At 39.5% G+C, this 22,840-nt stretch overlaps 1 protein-coding gene across 1 annotated transcript in view; it reads right to left on the bottom strand.

The window, feature by feature from the left end:
• Positions 1 to 22,840, bottom strand: part of CEMIP2 (cell migration inducing hyaluronidase 2) — a 380,284-nt gene that overhangs the window by 36,986 nt on the left and 320,458 nt on the right. The window contains exons 19-20 of the mRNA XM_053702507.1: positions 22,325 to 22,507; positions 8,424 to 8,643 (exon numbers count right to left, since the gene is read on the bottom strand). Of these exons, the coding sequence (XP_053558482.1) occupies positions 8,424 to 8,643; positions 22,325 to 22,507 (403 nt within the window). The remainder of the gene's footprint in view (positions 1 to 8,423; positions 8,644 to 22,324; positions 22,508 to 22,840) is intronic.

Raw genomic sequence — 22,840 nt, 5'->3', positions numbered from 1 at the left:
CTTGTTACTTGTATGATAGTAACTTGGAAGCTGGGCAAATATTTAACAGCATCATTTCTTTTTTTCTTTGGGTTGGAGTCTGGCAAAAAAAGGTAAAATGTAGCCATTAAGTATTTAATGGAAATATTTAGGAAATGATTCACATGCTATTTACACTATTGTTATTATTTGAATTCTATATGGTCCACAAAGCTACTTAGGCAGTTCCATAAATGGGGGCCACATGGCTGTAGCACAGGAGTATGAAATTGCTCATAAGTGTTAAAAGGATTATCATGCGCCAAATATATTTTAGAAGTTTTTTCCCCAAATAATCTGCACTTACTGACTTCCTATGACCATCTACAATTCCACCTGTGTTTGTAGCCTCAGTTCGAATGAAGGCTCTTTAGAGAGGAATATAACTAATGACATAACACATATGGAACATATTGATTTGAATCACTGAGGAAATGTTTGTCTATTTAGATTTTCTTAGATTTGATTTAAACAAAACATCCAGATGATACACACCATTTACAATAGGCACAGACCTATTAGCACAGAAACAGCCCACTTAAAAACTCAAGTTTTCTGCCCTAATCTCTACACACTGGCAAAGCCACAGCATCTGTAATGACTGACTTATACAAACGTATTCTTACAAGGAACATGAATAAGAATCAAATAGAACATTCCTGTTTTAATCATGATGTGTTATCAACTCATCCACAAGGAGGGTAATGAAAAGTACTACTACTGCAGGAGTACATCACAGGAACAATAAACTCACTTGTTAATTATAGCTATTTCCTCTGGGCAATTTACAGTTTCTTAGTAAATCTTTACAAGATTATCCCCATCTGGAGGGCAAACTTGTAAACCCAAAATGTAATGGTGCATACATTAGATTATGTATTATACATTATGTCTGAATCAGAATTCCTTGTAATTTAGGAGCCATGATAATGTTAACATTTGACTATGCAAAATACAAAGGTTTTGTTAAATATTCCTTTAACCCCTTCACTAACAAAAATTTCAGAGATAAACTACTAAAACTACAAAAAGTAGCAGAGATGGTTTAACTCAGTTTAAACATAAAAAGAGCCTGTTTTTTTTTTTCTTTACCCATGAAAAGTATATATATATATATATATTTTAAAGTAGAAAACCCAGGGTATTGACCATTTTGGTATATTCAATGCCACTATTTGGCTGCTAAATATATTTAAAAAACAAAAACAATAACTTTTTTTGCAAACTTTGGATTTCTCTCTCAGCAAACGGCGGAGGTGTGCTAACTAAGTAGCCTACGTATGCAAAACCGTAGCTCTCTAAAAAACTGACATACGCACATCTGTACATTGCACTAAACAGAGTCAGACAATACCACATCCATGCGTGCGCAAGCTAGGCCAACGTGCGCTGAACATGCGAATAGCACAAACAAGCCGACACATGCTAAATAAAGTAAACTTCTGTACAGCACACTAAACAGACATAAAACACTGCAATAAGCTAACATGCTCTAACATTACTCTAATGCGCTCAAAATATCAGATGCGTGCTACAAGCCAAAAACGAAAAAAAACCATAGGGCATATTAAAAAAATAGGGTTCCAGCAGCCCAAATTACCATACAGAATATATAAGAAAAAATGCCTCTCATAATAGTTCCCTGGCTATGATGTACAACACTAAGTGTACCTACTAATAGCCTATGAGTGCCTAAATAAATAAACTACATACTAAGTAATAAGCACCCATACTACTGGACTTATCTGCAGAAATAATCTGCTTCCAGTAGATAGACAATCCAGTGCAGTACGTGTGAGAGCAGAAGATCTGAGTAATTGGAGTATAACTATGATCCAACAGGAGGAGGATAGGGACAAGTCTCTGCAACACTAGGGGCAGGCCTGTGATTAACTCCCACTGGGTGTAATTGTGCCACTACCCAATACATTTCCCTCTGTCCAATAGTAGCACTCTGAGTGGAAAAAGGTGGATTAACCTATGAAAATATATATTTTTAAAGTAGACCACCCAAGGTATTAATCTAGGCCCATTTTGGTATATTTTATGTCATTATCTGGCTGCCAAATATGATCTTATAAAAAAGGGTTAATCAGTTAGCTTCTAAAGTCAATATTTGCTCTAGTTTAGGGATTACCCTCCCACTTCCCTCATCCCTCCTCCTCACCAATCTGCCAGTATGCAGTTGAGGACATATATTTATTTTAAATATATATATTGTTTTATTTCTGTAGTGTAGATCCGTCCTCAACCCTCCCATCTCCCCGACTCCCCTAAACAGTTCTCCAACCCTCCCCCCTAACACTGCTCCCTGCCATATTTGTCATTTTTCTTTTATATTTTTTTTTTTAAGGGCCCCCTCCAAGATAATTGTTTTCTGTAGCATATGTTCCCCCTCCTGACCACCAGTCGATACGGTTTCATAGTGTAGGGCCCCATCCCTTCCTCTCCGACTGTCTAAACCATTTCAGTAGTTTAGGGAAACCAAGTCCTCCCTTTCCTTCCTCCAACCGTCTCCCTCCTTCCCTCACACAAGCACCAACTTTAGATAGTTTAAAAAAAAAAAAAAAAAGATTGCTGATCCGGCTTTATATCATAGGGGAGCACGATCAGTGCTCCCTTACTATTTGCAGGCAGGTGCTTTCTGCCCCAACTGCAGCCTCTGCTGTCTAAACAATCATTTATTGGGAAGAAAAATGTGTTTCCCTTGCTTGAATTGTTTAAATTGTAACAATATGATCAAGGGATCTTCCTTTACACATCCAAGAACAAGAAGGAAATTTAATATCAAAGGGTATTTTACCTGCAATACCACTTATGCCATTCATTTACTTAAGAGCCCATGTGGGCGGGTCTATAAAAACCCCTCCCCCACCTCACAAGATACCTCAGTTATCCAAGCAAAATTAGGTAAGAAAAATGAATAGGAGCAATAAAAAGAAGCAGGGAAAACAATGTGCTCAAGAAAAAAATAACCCTAAAAAAAACATTGGGTAGGGTCTCGAGGACTCTCACCACCATGAAAGAAATTAATTTATAAAGGTAAGCATAAAATATGTTTTCTTTCATACAGGTGGTGAGAGTTCACAATCCCTTACTCCTGGGAGATAATACACTAACAGTGGAGTCTGTGAGTAATAACAAAGGGAGGGATTTAAAAAACATTAAATCCACAACCCCACAAAATTCCAAAAAGGGCATAAATATATGTTAGTTTGATTTATTTTTTAAGTGCATTTAATCAAATACAATCAATCAGGCAAGTAAAACTGCTGAGACAACTGCCTGAAGGACCATCCTACCAAAGGCTGCTTTAGAAGAAGCAAACAAATCAAAATGGTAGAATTTAGTAAAAGTATGCAAAGATGACAAAGTACCTGTCTTTCAAATTTGGTCAACTGAAGCCTCATTCTTGAAAGCCCAAGAAGTGGCAAATAACCTAGTAGAAAGAGCAGTAATCTGTTTCGGTGGAGGCTGCCCTGCCTCCTAGTAAGCCTTGTGAATCAAGAGTTTCAACCAAGAGGCCAAAGAAACAGCAAAAACTCTGTCCTTTTCTAGCACCAAAAAAGTAAAGTTATAAGTCTGTCTAAAGTCTTTAGTAGCATCAATATAATATTTCAATGCCCTAACATCCAAATTACGCAAATATCTTTCTGAAGCATTCTTAGGATCAGGACACAAAGAAGGAAGGAACAACAATTTCTCTGCTAATATAGTCTGAAGAAAAAGCTTTAGGCAATAAGCCAAAGTAATCCATAAAACGCGGATCACAGGAGCAAATCATTCTAAACTCTTCTTGCAAAACAGATAGCCAAAATAAAACATTCCAAGAAAGCAGTTTAATATCCATCTTATGCATGGGTTGAAAAGGAGGAGTCTGCAAAACCCTTAACACCAGGTAAAAATTCCATGGAGGAGAAAGTGGCTTAATTACAGGCTTAATACGGGAAAAAGCCTGCACAAAACCATGAATATCAGGAAGATTAGCAATTTTCATGTGAAACAAACTTGAAAGAGCAGAAATATGCCCCTTCATAGAGCTGGCAGATAAGCCCTTATCCAGACCATCTTGTAAGAACTGCAAAATCCTAAGAATTCTAAAAGAATGCCAGGAAAAACCCACTATCTATACCCCAAGAAATTAAGGCTTTCCAGGCGTTATGCTAGATTTTCCTAGTTACAGGCTTACAAGCCTGAATTAAGTTTTCAATCACTGACTCAGAGAAATCTCAATGTCTAAGGACAAACGGTTCAATTTCCATGCCGTCAAGTTCATAGACTTGAGATCCGGAAGGAAAGAAGGACCTTGAGACAAAAATGTCTGACCGCAGAGTACAAGGCCAAGGAGAACAGCTGGACTTCTGAACTAGATGCCAAGCTGGGGCAATCAGGATTACTGAAGATTTCTCTAGACTTATCTTGGAGATCACAATGGAAAGAAGTACCAGAGGAGGAAACCAATAAGCAAGCTGAAATGACCAAGGAGCTACTTAGAGCATCCACAAAACTCTGCTTGAGGGTCCCCGGACCTTGCAAAGTATCTGGGAAGTTTCTTGTTCAAATGAGGAGCTTTAAGTTCTCTCTCTGGGTGAACCCAAAGACTCACAATCTGATTTAACACATCCTGGTGAAGACACCATTCCCCAGGATGTAGAGATTGGCAACTAAGAAAGTCTGCTTCCCAGTTGTATACTCCAGGAATATTAAATCGCAGAGACTATACAGGAATTGATTTTCACCCATGAGTGTATTTGGAAACTTCCCTCATGACTAGGGAACTGTGAGTTCCTGACTGATGCTTGGCATAACCAAATGCTATCACTTTGACTGTTTGGAAAAGGAGATAAGACTCCCTTTTCAACAGGGGCCAAGCCTGAAGAGCCCTGAAAATAGCACAGAGTTCTATAATATTTATTGACAACCTCGCCTCCCAAGAATACTAAACATTCTGTGCTCTCAAAGACCCCAAAACGTCTCCCTAACCTAAAAATCTTGCATCAGTAGTGATCACAGTCCAGGTAGGACGAACAAATAGCCCCTTGAATATACAAGTAAATAAAAATAAGGAACCTTAAGGGCATATTGGCCCTCATGTAATATAACTTTACCACCTCTGGGATACTTACTAGATGGGCAGTCAGTTTGGTTGGTCTTAGAACCTTGTTCCAATTGGGAATTTGGTTTGGTGCACGTAGTCTATATTAATATGACCACTTGGTCTTATTGCTGTCAACCAAGAATGATCTCTCTATATTTGTGACACAACATTTTTTAACATGTTAGTTGCATGTAGTAATATGTATGTAATTCTATATTCATTCACGCCATTTTTAATATGGTGTGTATTGTCACAAATTATAGGGAAACATTTTTTGAGTGCCAGCAAGTTTGCTGCCATTTGAGATATATATATGTGTTTGAGTTAGACAGCAAACAGGTGATCTACGCTGTACACTTTTGTACCGGCATTTGTTTGCCTTATTTTTGCATTGTTTGCATTAGTGTGTATGTTTCTCTCCTTCCTAGGGTATTTGCAAAACCTTTTGCACTGTTAAATTGGTGTGTATATTTCTCTCCTTTTTAGGGTATTTGTCAAACATTTTGCACCGTATAAATTGGTGTGTATATTTCTCTCCTTCTTAGGGTATTTGCAATACATACTGTGGAATGTTTTATGATAATAATGATAAACATGATGAGCATTTGATTGTTTGAACTATTTTGCTTATATATATTTGATATACTTTATCATGTATGTATTTATTATTATTTAAGTGTATTATGTTACATAACACTTTAATACTATCTTTATTGGACTGCTTTATCCAATCTTATTACTTAGAATTGTTGAATGAGATTGATTCTGCATTAAGGGTTAATCCTAAAGGTGGTGGCTAGGCTTCACAGGCATTGGTTGTATTGATTGACCAATTATTTTCTTGTTATGCTTTTAAAAAGGCACCACAGGTATACTGAATTAGCTATGATTACGGCTGTATAGCCGAAACATGTTAGCTTTCAGTTTGCCTGTGTTGCCTTGCTAACCTGTATATAGACCCTCCTGGACCCTTTTATCATTGGTGAATAAAAGATATCGTTTTTAAACTTGCCCTGGATTGTCCGCTTTCTTCATTTGTTATATATATATATATATATATATATATATATATATATATATATATATATATTTATTTAAACATACATCTTTTCAAAATTGTTGTAATGCACTGATTTCAATGCTCGTTTTCAATGTATTCTTGCATCAGATGATCTGAATATAAGTGTCACATTTTAATTACCTTTTTTTGCTATTAATGTAATTTTATTAACTAAGGGTTAACTTTTTGATAGCCAAGGAGGTATCAGGTGTATCATCTACAGTCTACAATTAAGAGCCACCAGGGTGCGGGAGGCACATCAGACTTTTTTGTCCATGTCTTGTACTTACATTTTTAAAATGCTCCAATACATTTTTGGTTTTTAATCCACTGTTGTGCTGCTGGCAGCACTAAGGTTCACCACTTTCAGCCCTTCATTGCACCCTGCGGGTGTGATTTTAGTGCTGTTGTTTTTTTGATTTGTGGCGTCTGACGTCATCATTGGGAGCCGAGAATAGTTTGCTGCCGGTGAGTTAGAAGCGGCTGTATGCAATTTCTTCTAATAAAAACACATCCCCTGTTCCTGCAAAAGAACTGGTACAATCAATTCCATAGTTTACAGATATGAAACTGACTGGAAAAAGCTTGAGCCTTTAAGTGATTCATTGGAGCATTTGACATGCAGATTTGGTAGTAGAGATAGATTTCTTAGCCTGCCTTGACTTGTTCTGGTTACCACTAGGGCTTCCAAACTGGCCAGAGGTGCCTTGTTTCTGAGCAGAGGAGTCAACCTTTTGTTCCTTATTCTGACGAAAGGAACGAAAACGGTTGGAAGCTTTAGGTTTCCCCTTAGACTTCTTGTCTTGAGGAAGAATAGCACCTTTACCTCCAGTAACAGTAGATATTATAGAATCTAAATTCAAATATCAAACAAAAGCATTGCAAATAAAAGAATTGGCATTTTTAAGTTAACCCAAAAGATTCTCACAAGCAGAACCATCAGAACACTAGCTCTGACAGACTAGTTAACCAATAAGATGAAGCAGCAGCAACATCAGCAATAGAAATTACCGGCCTAAGCAAATACCCTGCTTGTACAAAGGCCCTTCTATGAATAGACTAATTCTATCCAAATTCTTTAAAAAGACTTTGTCTTCCAAAGGGATAGTAGTACACTTAGCAGAGTGGAAATTGCCCCATGAAATTTAGGAATAGTTTCCCAAAATTCAACATTAGAAGCAGGTAAATGCTATGTTTTTAAACCATGTAGAAGGATTAAATGAATTACCTGGCATAGACCATTACTTAGAAGTCATGTCAGAGACAGCATCAAAGATAGGAAAAACCTCAGGGAGATTAACAAGAGTTTTAAAAACTGAATTTAAATGATTACAAGATTAATCCTTAGAATCTTAAACCCTTAAAGTAAGCAAAACCTTGTTTAAAAGAGCAGTATCTTAAATTTTAAACCAAAAAAATAGAAATAATCCGGTTCAAAACCTGAGAATGACTCCTCATCACCAGAAGAAACTTCACCTTCTGGAGACATAACAGTATCCCTCAAGACATAGTATTAATAGAAGGTAAGATCTGAACTGACCTTTTTGGCTTACTTAAAGGCAAGAGAGCAGCCAGCGCCTCAGAAACTGCTGCTTTGATGAAATTCTTCCGACTGGGTGAAGTGACAGTAACCTTCTCCTGTAATGGACAGAAGCCGTAATACCCATAGAAGCAGTATTAGGTTGGTCTGAATGCATTATTTTTTAAACATAAGCCGCATAATTAAGCTGGAGGAGAGACCTCAGCTTCTTTATAATAAACACATTCAATTTTAGTAGTAAGGTGTTCAGGAGACTCTTCTTGAAAAAGGTAAATTTGGTGACATAATCAGACAGTTCCATTATAACAGTGACATGACAAAGCAATAAAAACTGTACTCTGAGAGGCCTCAATATAGACTGAGAACCCTCTCCTTGAAGAGCCAAATGCACATCTTCATTTTTCCAGTGGAGGCAAAAACTGAGGTACATGTGAGGGGCGATGGGATTTATAGAGCTCTTGGGTTTGGGAATTTTTGCCTCCTCCTAGTGATAAGGAAGAGTAACTCCCAGGAGTAATGGATCATGGACTCTTAACATCTGTACAAAATACATTAAGACAACTCCTACCAACCTTCCTCTACATTTTATACAGCAAGTCAGGAAGCTAGACAGCAGTATTTAGTGCAATGCTTTCAATAGAATGGGGAAAACAAACTAAATAGCAGGCTTATAAGTACATATAGCAATTTAAAAAATGATCTGTTACCTGAGATGCTCCACAACTCAGACACGGGGCAGTCTTCTTTGCTGGCATTGGTTTCATTACAGCTGGTGCTTTGGCATATTTTGGATAAGCGTTAGCCATACAGTTGCTAATAGCTTTGGTTCGAATTGCAGCTTGAATTCTTACTCTTTCACATCCCTGAGCCGAACAATAACCTTGACCATCTCTATTATGATTGGCTTGAAGGAAGAGGAAAAGCAACCTACGCAATGAAAAATTGGAAAAATAAAAGTGTAGATTCAGAGTTTGTTCCACAATATATTAAGTGATTAACTCTGTAAAACATTTTCACTAATAAGTATTTTAAGCCAATATCACTTATCAATTATATACAGGACAACAAAATAATATTGTTATCTTTAACACTGTGCTGACTATCTTTAAAGGTGCAGAATGGTCCAGTTTAATTAGTTTTTCAAATCAATTTGGCTTATGTATTACATCACTTATCTTTCTTGTATGAGATCTGCAAACCACACTGGACAAAATCAATTTTAAACGTCCTATAGGGCAGATAGCCAGACTCATGATGAAGACTAATTTCTAGTAGAATGGATCATCCCAAACTCAGCCACCGGGATTAAAAATTAAATTATCTACAATATTTTTAAAAGTGTTCTGATCCATGCCAGAACGAAGGACAAAAATGTAAGCAAAGTTAATATTACAAGGTCTGAACAATACCTTTAAATATGAGTATTTAGGCAGCATACGAAAACCATAACCTCAGTATTAAGTTATAGAGAACAGCTTGCTTGCCAAAAAAGCATAATAAGAATAATCATCACCAATGTCACTATCATTATCATGTGCCCAGTCTAAATGTAAAATCAAAATTGAAGGATCAAACTTCCCTAGCTACAGATGAAAGCCACAAGTAAAATTACCAAGTACAAAGATAATGTTTACACACAGGTTGAAAATCCTGACACTTCTGCACAACTAGAATATTTTTTTAAAAGACATCAGGGTGAAAATATATCTTCTATGGCAGAGCTTTCCAAACTTTTCATGTTGGCGACACACTTTTTAGACCTACATAATTTTGCGACACGGTAATTCAGTTGTACTGGCAAACAGGAGGTTAAACTAACTTGTTTTAAGAGATACGGACACATACATAAATTATATAATAACGAAATAGATTTACAAGTAACAGTATGTATGTGCAAGAATAAAAAAAAAGTTTAATAACACCAATAGCTACTTAGTATTTTAATGGGCTGCATGAGGTTGATGGGATGAACACAATTTCTGAATATTTGGTGAAATACTCGCATTTCATCATCAAGCATTTTTAAGCTTCCACTTCCTATCCATATATCAAGAGCATCAGCAGCAATGCACTACTGGGAGCTAGCTGCAAAAAAAACCCACTGACTTCTGACTTCAGCTCAGCATTTAAGCTGCCGCCCTCAGAGCTCTGCGAGTCTGACTGGCTAGTGCCCGCGCTGCAAACACACTGCTGTCCCACTCACTGACTACACGTGCAGTCACGAGCCAATTAAAGAGACACATGTGCAGTCAGGAGCCAATGTGCCGCCAAAGCCGCCAATGGGAATAGTTTCAGTTCCCACTGAGCTGCACCAATAGGTTAAGATGATCTGTGACCCCTAGGTATCAATCACGTGTCAACCATGTGATATGCATAGCATGCAGGCAGAAAGTCAGAAACCAAAAAAAAAATTAAATTTAGAAAAAAAATTGTGCTGAAGCAGGGACACACCTACACACTGCTGCCGACACACTAGTGTGTCCCGACACACAGTTTGGAAAGCACTGTTCTATGGAAATAAAAAACAGAATTAATGGCCACACCCATACGATTTGATTTAATCAAATGCTGTTAGACTTAATGTCAGCAAAGCAATGGAAATATCAAAAATAGCTTCTCATTGCACTGCAGTACTATAACAGCCAGTACTTAAACAATTCAGAAATCTATGTTTAATGATTACATAGCCAAAAAAGCTGAGCTCTAAATTATAACAAAATATAATAGTAAATTAGTTCTGAAAATCCAAAATGCATAGTCAATGAGAATATGTATGGTCTTAAATCAAATTCTGCTTTAATGTATTAAATGTAGTCATTAAAATTAGAAATGTATGAGAACACGGGGGGGGGGGGGGGGGGAGGGATTCTGGTAAACATAAGTGAATAAATTTGTAGACAAAACCATACCTAGTATTACAGCCTTCATTACTTAAGAGAGATTTGTGATCTTAAATATTGGTTTATTTACATTACTTTTTACTCTCTCTCTTATAGTAGGTAACTTATGTTCTGTTTTTTTTTTGTTCTATAATAATATGGAAAATGGACATTTGGAGGAATTTGTTCTTTTTATTGGACAATTAAAGTCTGTTTATGAACAACTACTACATGGTTTACACTGCTTGCTATGTACTGTTGCAAACTAAGTATAAACTGGTAGATCATACTATAAATTGTTACTGAATTATGTTGTTCTATACACATATGTCCAAACTGCCCATTGTATAAATAAAGTTTTTTTTTTTTTTTTAAATGAAGAATTATTAACCACTACTGCTTACACTAAGCTCCTTTGGCTGTCTATACCTGCATTAATGCAAACACATGCTGTGAGCATCAAAATGGTTGTCTCCTATCTGAAAACCCTTCTATCAGTCCTTAAAGCTTTCATTAACATTATCTTTGTAAGCAATCTAGTAGAGGATTTAACTTTACAATATAATGCAAATTTCAGAAAGCTATTATAATTAAGGCATACCATATGAACCTCAAAAAAACTGCCTCCTCTCTAGTCTACAGAATTACTTCTATGAGTCCCAAAGCAGAGGTGCTAATTTATTATAGTGCACAATGCCTGCAGATTATACAAATTGATATAGGAAATAGATTTGATACATAAACATGGAATGCAGATTATATGTGTCCTGCTCTGACAGCATATAGGATAGTAAAATAATTACTGGTGTCTTATGCCATAACTTGCAGCTAAATGTGCCAAGATTTCACCAAAAATGTGGTTTGGAAGCGTTTAGTTATGCCCTTCATCTCTATGGAAATGTCACCTCAGCAAAGGGAAAGAAACCACTTCTCTTGACATTTTTAAACAAAGACTCAAAACTTCTATGTTCACACAAACCTTTCAGGAATATAATCTGTAACTTCATACCCTCTTATGCGAAATGAAAATAAGTTAATACTAATATTATCCTACATCCAATAATGTTTACCTGTGACAGGTTTAAGAGCATGTTACAAGGTGAAATTACCTTGTTAGAATAAATAATCTTATTGGTCAGAATCAAAGATTTAGTAGCTCAGTCATGTGAAAGAACAGAACACAGGAAGCTTGAAAATTTAAATAATAAAATGTATACTTACCTTATAAATGTCATTCTTTCCAGGCATGGAGAGTCCATGAAACATTCTAATTACTAGTGGGATATTCACTCCTGGCCAGCAGGAGGCTGCAAAGAGCACCCCAGCAGAGCTGTTAAGTATCACTTCACTTACCCAAAACCCCCAGTCATTCGGACAAAGGGAAATGGAAAAAGAAGATAACACAAGGGTATAGAGGTGCCTGAGGACTATCCAAAAAAACGGCAGTCTTAATTTGAATAAGGGCGGGTTGTGAACTCTCCATGCCCAGAAATAACAGAATTTATGTTTACCTGATAAATTACTTTCTCCAACGGTGTGTCCGGTCCACGGCGTCATCCTTACTTGTGGGATATTCTCTTCCCCAACAGGAAATGGCAAAGAGCCCAGCAAAGCTGGTCACATGATCCCTCCTAGGCTCCGCCTACCCCAGTCATTCGACCGACGTTAAGGAGGAATATTTGCATAGGAGAAACCATATGGTACCGTGGTGACTGTAGTTAAAGAAAATAAATTATCAGACCTGATTAAAAAAACCAGGGCGGGCCGTGGACCGGACACACCGTTGGAGAAAGTAATTTATCAGGTAAACATAAATTCTGTTTTCTCCAACATAGGTGTGTCCGGTCCACGGCGTCATCCTTACTTGTGGGAACCAATACCAAAGCTTTAGGACACGGATGAAGGGAGGGAGCAAATCAGGTCACCTAAATGGAAGGCACCACGGCTTGCAAAACCTTTCTCCCAAAAATAGCCTCAGAAGAAGCAAAAGTATCAAACTTGTAAAATTTGGTAAAAGTGTGCAGTGAAGACCAAGTCGCTGCCCTACATATCTGATCAACAGAAGCCTCGTTCTTGAAGGCCCATGTGGAAGCCACAGCCCTAGTGGAATGAGCTGTGATTCTTTCGGGAGGCTGCCGTCCGGCAGTCTCGTAAGCCAATCTGATGATGCTTTTAATCCAAAAAGAGAGAGAGGTAGAAGTTGCTTTTTGACCTCTCCGTTTACCGGAATAAACAACAAACAAGGAAGATGTTTGTCTAAAATCCTTTGTAGCATCTAAATAGAATTTTAGAGCGCGAACAACATCCAAATTGTGCAACAAACGTTCCTTCTTTGAAACTGGTTTCGGACATAGAGAAGGTACGATAATCTCCTGGTTAATGTTTTTGTTAGAAACAACTTTTGGAAGAAAACCAGGTTTAGTACGTAAAACCACCTTATCTGCATGGAACACCAGATAAGGAGGAGAACACTGCAGAGCAGATAATTCTGAAACTCTTCTAGCAGAAGAAATTGCAACTAAAAACAAAACTTTCCAAGATAATAACTTAATATCAACGGAATGCAAGGGTTCAAACGGAACCCCCTGAAGAACTGAAAGAACTAAATTGAGACTCCAAGGAGGAGTCAAAGGTTTGTAAACAGGCTTAATTCTAACCAGAGCCTGAACAAAGGCTTGAACATCTGGCACAGCGGCCAGCTTTTTGTGAAGTAACACAGACAAGGCAGAAATCTGTCCCTTCAGGGAACTTGCAGATAATCCTTTTTCCAATCCTTCTTGAAGGAAGGATAGAATCCTAGGAATCTTAACCTTGTCCCAAGGGAATCCTTTAGATTCACACCAACAGATATATTTTTTCCAAATTTTGTGGTAAATCTTTCTAGTTACAGGCTTTCTGGCCTGAACAAGAGTATCGATAACAGAATCTGAGAACCCTCGCTTCGATAAGATCAAGCGTTCAATCTCCAAGCAGTCAGCTGGAGTGAAACCAGATTCGGATGTTCGAACGGACCCTGAACAAGAAGGTCTCGTCTCAAAGGTAGCTTCCAAGGAGGAGCCGATGACATATTCACCAGATCTGCATACCAAGTCCTGCGTGGCCACGCAGGAGCTATCAAGATCACCGACGCCCTCTCCTGATTGATCCTGGCTACCAGCCTGGGGATGAGAGGAAACGGCGGGAACACATAAGCTAGTTTGAAGGTCCAAGGTGCTACTAGTGCATCCACTAGAGCCGCCTTGGGATCCCTGGATCTGGACCCGTAGCAAGGAACTTTGAAGTTCTGACGAGAGGCCATCAGATCCATGTCTGGAATGCCCCACAGCTGAGTGACTTGGGCAAAGATTTCCGGATGGAGTTCCCACTCCCCCGGATGCAATGTCTGACGACTCAGAAAATCCGCTTCCCAATTTTCCACTCCTGGGATGTGGATAGCAGACAGGTGGCAGGAGTGAGACTCCGCCCATAGAATGATTTTGGTCACTTCTTCCATCGCCAGGGAACTCCTTGTTCCCCCCTGATGGTTGATGTACGCAACAGTTGTCATGTTGTCTGATTGAAACCGTATGAACTTGGCCCTCGCTAGCTGAGGCCAAGCCTTGAGAGCATTGAATATCGCTCTCAGTTCCAGAATATTTATCGGTAGAAGAGATTCTTCCCGAGACCAAAGACCCTGAGCTTTCAGGGATCCCCAGACCGCGCCCCAGCCCATCAGACTGGCGTCGGTCGTGACAATGACCCACTCTGGTCTGCGGAATGTCATCCCTCGTGACAGGTTGTCCAGGGACAGCCACCAACGGAGTGAGTCTCTGGTCTTCTGATTTACTTGTATCTTCGGAGACAAGTCTGTATAGTCCCCATTCCACTGACTGAGCATGCACAGTTGTAATGGTCTTAGATGAATGCGTGCAAAAGGAACTATGTCCATTGCCGCTACCATCAACCCGATCACTTCCATGCACTGAGCTATGGAAGGAAGAGGAACGGAATGAAGTATCCGACAAGAGTCTAGAAGTTTTGTTTTTCTGGCCTCTGTCAGAAAAATCCTCATTTCTAAGGAGTCTATTATTGTTCCCAAGAAGGGAACCCTTGTTGACGGAGATAGAGAACTCTTTTCCACGTTCACTTTCCATCCGTGAGATCTGAGAAAGGCCAGGACAATGTCCGTGTGAGCCTTTGCTTGAGGAAGGGACGACGCTTGAATCAGAATGTCGTCCAAGTAAGGTACTACAGCAATGCCCCTTGGTCTTAGCACAGCTAGAAGGGACCCTAGTACCTTTGTGAAAATCCTTGGAGCAGTGGCTAATCCGAAAGGAAGCGCCACGAACTGGTAATGTTTGTCCAGGAATGCGAACCTCAGGAACCGATGATGTTCCTTGTGGATAGGAATATGTAGATACGCATCCTTTAAATCCACCGTGGTCAAGAATTGACCTTCCTGGATGGAAGGAAGAATAGTTCGAATGGTTTCCATCTTGAACGATGGAACCTTGAGAAACTTGTTTAAGATCTTGAGATCTAAGATTGGTCTGAACGTTCCCTCTTTTTTGGGAACTATAAACAGATTGGAGTAGAACCCCATCCCTTGTTCTCTTAATGGAACGGGATGAATCACTCCCATTTTTAACAGGTCTTCTACACAATGTAAGAATGCCTGTCTTTTTATGTGGTCTGAAGACAACTGAGACCTGTGGAACCTCCCCCTTGGGGGAAGTCCCTTGAATTCCAGAAGATAACCTTGGGAGACTATTTCTAGCGCCCAAGGATCCAGAACATCTCTTGCCCAAGCCTGAGCGAAGAGAGAGAGTCTGCCCCCCACCAGATCCGGTCCCGGATCGGGGGCCAACATTTCATGCTGTCTTGGTAGCAGTGGCAGGTTTCTTGGCCTGCTTTCCCTTGTTCCAGCCTTGCATTGGTCTCCAAGCTGGCTTGGCTTGAGAAGTATTACCCTCTTGCTTAGAGGACATAGCACCTTGGGCTGGTCCGTTTCTACGAAAGGGACGAAAATTAGGTTTATTTTTTGCCTTGAAAGGCCGATCCTGAGGAAGGGCGTGGCCCTTACCCCCAGTGATATCCGAGATAATCTCTTTCAAGTCAGGGCCAAACAGCGTTTTCCCCTTGAAAGGAATGTTAAGTAGCTTGTTCTTGGAAGACGCATCAGCCGACCAAGATTTCAACCAAAGCGCTCTGCGCGCCACAATAGCAAACCCAGAATTCTTAGCCGCTAACCTAGCCAATTGCAAAGTGGCGTCTAGGGTGAAAGAATTAGCCAATTTGAGAGCATTGATTCTGTCCATAATCTCCTCATAAGGAGGAGAATCACTGTCGACCGCCTTTATCAGCTCATCGAACCAGAAACATGCGGCTGTACAGGGACAATGCATGAAATTGGTTGTAGAAGGTAACCCTGCTGAACAAACATCTTTTTAAGCAAACCTTCTAATTTTTTATCCATAGGATCTTTGAAAGCACAACTATCCTCTATGGGTATAGTGGTGCGTTTGTTTAAAGTGGAAACCGCTCCCTCGACCTTGGGGACTGTCTGCCATAAGTCCTTTCTGGGGTCGACCATAGGAAACAATTTTTTAAATATGGGGGGAGGGACGAAAGGAATACCGGGCCTTTCCCATTCTTTATTAACAATGTCCGCCACCCGCTTGGGTATAGGAAAAGCTTCTGGGAGCCCCGGCACCTCTAGGAACTTGTCCATTTTACATAGTTTCTCTGGGATGACCAACTTGTCACAATCATCCAGAGTGGATAATACCTCCTTAAGCAGAATGCGGAGATGTTCCAACTTAAATTTAAAAGCAATCACATCAGGTTCAGCTTGTTGAGAAATGTGCCCTGAATCAGTAATTTCTCCCTCAGACAAAACCTCCCTGGCCCCATCAGACTGAGTTAGAGGCCCTTCAGAAATATTAATATCAGCGTCGTCATGCTCTTCAGTATCTAAAACAGAGCAGTCGCGCTTACGCTGATAAGTGTTCATTTTGGCTAAAATGTTTTTGACAGAATTATCCATTACAGCCGTTAATTGTTGCATAGTAAGGAGTATTGGCGCGCTAGATGTACTAGGGGCCTCCTGAGTGGGCAAGACTCGTGTAGACGAAGGAGGGAATGATGCAGTACCATGCTTACTCCCCTCACTTGAGGAATCATCTTGGGCATCATTGTCATTGTCACATAAATCACATTTATTTAAATGAATAGGAATTCTGGCTTCCCCACATTCAGAACACAGTCTATCTGGTAGTTCAGACATGTTAAACAGGCATAAACTTGATAACAAAGTACAAAAAACGTTTTAAAATAAAACCGTTACTGTCACTTTAAATTTTAAACTGAACACACTTTTTTACTGCAAATGCGAAAAAACATGAAGGAATTGTTCAAAATTCACCAAATTTTCACCACAGTGTCTTAAAGCCTTAAAAGTATTGCACACCAAATTTGGAAGCTTTAACCCTTAAAATAACGGAACCGGAGCCGTTTTGAACTTTAACCCCTTTACAGTCCCTGGTATCTGCTTTGCTGAGACCCAACCAAGCCCCAAGGGGAATACGATACCAAATGACGCCTTCAGAAAGTCTTTTCTAAGTATCCGAGCTCCTCTCACATGCGACTGCATGCCATGCCTCTCAAAAACAAGTGCGCAACACCGGCGCGAAAATGAGGCTCTGCCTATGCTTTGGGAAAGCCCCTAAAGAATAAGGTGTCTAAAACAGTGCCTGCCGATATTATTATATCAAAATACCCAGATAAAATGATTCCTCAAGGCTAAATATGTGTTAATAATCAATCGATTTAGCCCAAAAAAAGTCTACAGTCTTAATAAGCCCTGTTTGAAGCCCTTATTTACAATCGTAATAAACATGGCTTACCGGATCCCATAGGGAAAATGACAGCTTCCAGCATTACATCGTCTTGTTAGAATGTGTCATACCTCAAGCAGCAAGAGACTGCTCACTGTTCCCCCAACTGAAGTTAATTGCTCTCAACAGTCCTGTGTGGAACAGCCATGGATTTTAGTGACGGTTGCTAAAATCATTTTCCTCATACAAACAGAAATCTTCATCTCTTTTCTGTTTCTGAGTAAATAGTACATACCAGCACTATTTCAAAATAACAAACTCTTGATTGAATAATAAAAACTACAGTTAAACACTAAAAAACTCTAAGCCATCTCCGTGGAGATGTTGCCTGTACAACGGCAAAGAGAATGACTGGGGTAGGCGGAGCCTAGGAGGGATCATGTGACCAGCTTTGCTGGGCTCTTTGCCATTTCCTGTTGGGGAAGAGAATATCCCACAAGTAAGGATGACGCCGTGGACCGGACACACCTATGTTGGAGAAAAATAAATTTATCAGGTAAGCATAAATTTTGTTTTCTTTCCTATGACATGGAGAGTCCACAAAACATTCAAATTACTAGTGGGAACCAATACCCAAGCTAGAGGACACAGAATGAATAGGGAGGGAGAACAAGACAGGTGGACCTAAACAGAAGGCACCACCGCTTGAAGAACTTTTCTCCTAAAAGAAGCCTTGGCTAAGGCAAAAGTATCAAATTTGTAGAATTTGGAAAAAGTTGGTATAGAGGACCAAGTGGCCGCCTTACAGATTTGCTCCACAGAAGCTTGATTTTTAAAGTCCATGAAGATGAAACGGCTCTAGTGGAATGAACCGTAATTCTCTCAGGAGGCTGCTGTCCAGCTGTCTCATAGGCTAAACAGATAACACTTCTCAACCAGAGCAAAGGAGTGGTAGAAGTGGCCTTCCTACCCCTACGCTTACCAGAGAAAACAACAAACAGGGCAGAAGTCTGCTGAAAATATTTAGTTGCCTGAAGGTAAACATCCAAGATATGTAAAAGATGTTCCATCTGGGAAGAAGGGTTAGGACAAAAAGATTAGTACGAAGGACCACCTTATCAGCATAAAAAATAAGGTAAGGGGAATCACACTGCAGAGCCGAAAGTTTGGAAACTCTGCGAGCAGAAGAAATAGAAAGAAGAAAAACAACCTTCCAGGATAGTAATTTAATATTAACAGAATGCATCAGCTCAAACGGAGCCTGCTGCAAAACTCTAAGAACAAGGTTAAGACTCCAAGGATGAGCAACAGATTTAAACACAGGCCTGATTCTGACCAACGCCTGAACAAAAAACTGAACATCTGGCAGAACTGCCAGACATTTATGCAGAAGGACAGAGCAAAAATCTGACCCTTCAAAGTACTGACTGAAAAACCCATCTCAAGGCCCTCCTGAAGAAAAGCCAAAATTTGAGGAACCCTTAATTTGTTCAAATAAAAACCTTTTTTAATCACACCAATGAAGATATTTACATCATTCCTTATGGTAAATTCTGAGAGTAACCGGTTTACGAGCCTGAATCATAGTATGTATAACTTTCTCAGAGAAGCCACGTCTAACCAAACGTAGACGTTCAAGCTCCAAGCAGTCAGCTTCAGAGAAACCAGATTTGGATGAAGAAAGGGACCCTGAAGTAGAAGGTCCTTCCTGAAAGGTAACCTTCACGGCGGAAGAGATCACATCATCACCAGATCCACAAACCAGATCATGCGAGGCCATGCAGGAGCTATTAGAATCACAGAAGCTCTCTCCTGTTTGATTCAAGCAATTACTTGTGGAAGCAACGCAAACGGAGGAAACAGGTATGCTAGATTGAAGCTCCAAGGAACCGCTAGAACATCTACCAGAACGGCTTGAGGATCTCTTGACCTTTAAGTGCACTTTGGAAGCTTGGCGTTTTGATGAGACGCCATCAGTTCCAACTCCGGAACCCCCCACCTGATTGTTATCATTGTGAAAACCTCTGGGTGGAGAGCCCACTCTCCAGGATCAAAAGTCTGCCTGCTTAGAAAATCCGCCTCCCAGTTGTCCACTCCTGGTATGTGGGTGGCAGAGAGATGGCAATCGTGAGACTCTGCCTACTGGAGAATGTGAGTCACCTCCTTCATTGCCAAGGAACTCCGAGTTCCTCCCTGGTGATTGATGTAGGCCACCGAGGTGATGTTCGACTGAAATCTGAATAATCTGATCAAAGCTAGTTGAGATAAAAAAAATAAAAAGATTTTAGGAGGGCTCTGCAAATGAGCATAAGATATCTTCCACAAAAATTTTGATTTCATTAAGGTCCGTAAACAACCTTTTTTTCTACCTTTTAGTATCCCTTAATTGAAGATATATTAAGCTCATTTGCAGCTCCCTCCTAAAATATTTTTATTTTTTGTTTTTCACTCTAAATACACTTAAAGGAAGGTGTGTTTTCTAGTAGGGTGCGATATCAATATTTGGGCTAGCACAATACTATACATTCATTTTTCATACAAAGCTAGTTGAGGCCAAGCTATTAAAGCATAGAAAATTGCTCTCAACTCCGTGGTCACAATCACCCAGGAAGGCCTCAGGAAGCATGACCCCCGAGACAGATGGTCCTGTGAAACTCACCACGAGTGTGAGACTCTTGTTGGGGAATCCAAATGTATCTTCTGCAAATGATCTGAGTGGTCCCTGTTCCATTGACTGAGCATGCATAGCTGCAGAGGTCTCAGATGGAACCGAGCACAAGAAATGATGTCCATGGAGGCAACCATGAGACCAATAACCTCCATGCATTGAGCCACAGATGGACGAATAGCAGACTGGAAAGACAGGCAAGAAACATGAAGTTTGGATTTTCGGACGTCCGTCAGAAAAATCTTCATGGAAAGGGAATCTATGATTGTTCCCAAGAAACACACCCTTGTATCTTGAACAAGGGAACTTTTTCCCATATTCACTTTCCACCCGTGGGAACATAGATTAGACAACATCTCGGTATGAGATCTTGCTAGATGAAAAGATGGCGCTTGAACTAGAATGTCTTCTAAATAAGGCGCCACAGGAATTCCCTGGGACCTTACCACTGCCAGAAGAGCCCCCAGAACTTTTGTAAAAATTCTGGGAGCTGTAGCAAGGCCAAAAGGAAGGGCAACAAACTGGAAATGTTTGTCCTGGAAGGCAACCCTTAGATATTGGTAATAATCCCTGTGAATAGGAACATGAAGGTACGCATCCTTTAGATCTATGGTCATCATGAACTGACCCTTTTGGACCGAAGGAATAGAACAGATGGTCTCCATCTTGAAGGAAGGAACCCTGAGGAATTGATTGAGACACTTTAGGTCCAGAATGGGACAAAACGTGCCCTTCTTGGGAACTACACATAGATTTGAATAGAATCCTAGACCCTGTTCCTCTAGAGGAATTGGAACAATCACTCTCAGGGATGATATGTCCTTTAAGCAGTTTAAGAAGGCCTCTCTCTTTATCTGGTTCGCAGATAACCTTAACAGGTGGAACCTGCCCCTGGGAGGACAAGATTTGAATCCTATTCTGTAACCGTGGGATACTATATCTATGGCCCAAGGATCTGGAACATCATGTATCCAAGCCTGCTGAAAAAAAAAGATAGTCTGCCCCCTACTTGATCAAACTGCAGAATCAGGGGCGGACCCTTCATGTTGATTTAGAATTAACAGAAGGCTTCTTAGCTTGCTTCCCCCTACTCCAAAGCTGACTCGACCTCCAAGAAGACAACAATTGATCCGACTTAGAAAAGGAAGACATATTTCCCTTAAAGTTATGAAAGGAATGAAAATTAGAATTCTGGCAACCCTTAGCTCTATTATTTTTATCCTGAGGTATGAAAAAAACCCTTTCACCTGTAATGTCAGAAATAATTTTTGCCAGACCTTGTCTAAACAAGGTTTTACCCTTATAAAGGCAGAGATAAAAGCTTGGATTTGGATGTAACATCTATAGACCAAGATTTTAACCAGAGAGCTCTGCGAGCTAAAACAGTAAAACAAGAAATCTTAGCACCCAACCTAAAAACTTGCATGTTGGCATCACAAATAAAGGTGAGAGCCTTGATCCTGTCTTGGATCTCCTCTATATTAGTCTCTTCTAGAATAAGATTAGATAAATCAACGCACCAATATGATGCTGCCCCCGCAACTGTAGCAATACTAGCAACAGGTTGCCACTGTAATTTTTCTTTGATCAAGGCAAAGAGAATGACTGGGGGTTATGGGTAAGGGAAGCAAAATGTAACAGCTCTGCTGGGGTGCTCTTTGCCTCCTCCTGCTAGCCAGGAGTGAATATCCCACTAGGAATTAGAATGTTTTGTGGACTCCCCATGCCATAGGAAAGAAAACCAGGTCTCATGGTCAAGGTGGGACTAAAATATGGATTGTCTTGCTCAACCATATAAAATCAAGGAAGCAGATCTATTAGAGGAAATAGAATAGAATACTCCAATACTGCAGAGAGTAATAATGAGAGGTAATTTACAAATGAGTACCAAGAGACACTTCCAAGTTGCAAGAATAAATACATCCAATAGTGCCATATATCTTAAGTATGTATCGGAAAATAAATTATAAAAGCCCTTTATCCTTTTAAAATCCTGAAATAGTATTAGAATACACAAAACAATTTCCAATTACAGGTACAAAAATGGTAAAACCTATATAGCAACAAAAAAAAAAAAATGACCAAGTCTGCATATTACAATAATCTAAACTTTAATTTGACAAATCAAATTTTAATTTGACACTTATGAAAACAAACATTTTCTCCTTGTATTAATAATAACACATTCATTAGATTGCTTTATATATATTCTCTGATATTAGATCCTATCTGGATGTCAAAATTACCCTGTACTGTTGTCAAAATAGAACTTTCCCTCTGATTGCTTCTTTTGTAGTTCATTTATTGAAGACACTGGCTGATATTCCTGCACAACTGAGAATGTATTGTTTTGTCTTTGAAATAAGTCGGAGGATACTTGGAAACTGGAGCCTGGTGGGTAGCAGAGACCAACTCTAATCCAATCACCCCTGTAGGACAAAAACAAAAAATAAAATCATCGTCTATTTTATCCCTATTTTAAGCTTGGAATTTAAGAGGTATAGTTGGTAGATGTAACATGTAGAACTGAAAGTTCTGTGAGGGTCTGTAAGAATAATGAAGGTGTTTAGCAATACAGTGAGTACACATCTATGAAGCTACTACAAAGCAAAACTTTTAAAACAGGTGAAGAAGAGAGATTATTTTTTTTGCTAGGACTACAAGATTTACATACCAAATCAATATATTCATATTCAAAGATTAAGAGTGATATTGTAATTTGGTGCATAATAATATATATTGTATACAGAATATCATTAATG

Source organism: Bombina bombina, chromosome 2 (genome assembly GCF_027579735.1).
Source record: "Bombina bombina isolate aBomBom1 chromosome 2, aBomBom1.pri, whole genome shotgun sequence".
Classification (NCBI taxonomy): domain Eukaryota; kingdom Metazoa; phylum Chordata; class Amphibia; order Anura; family Bombinatoridae; genus Bombina; species Bombina bombina.
This window is presented reverse-complemented; position numbering and strand designations above follow the sequence as displayed.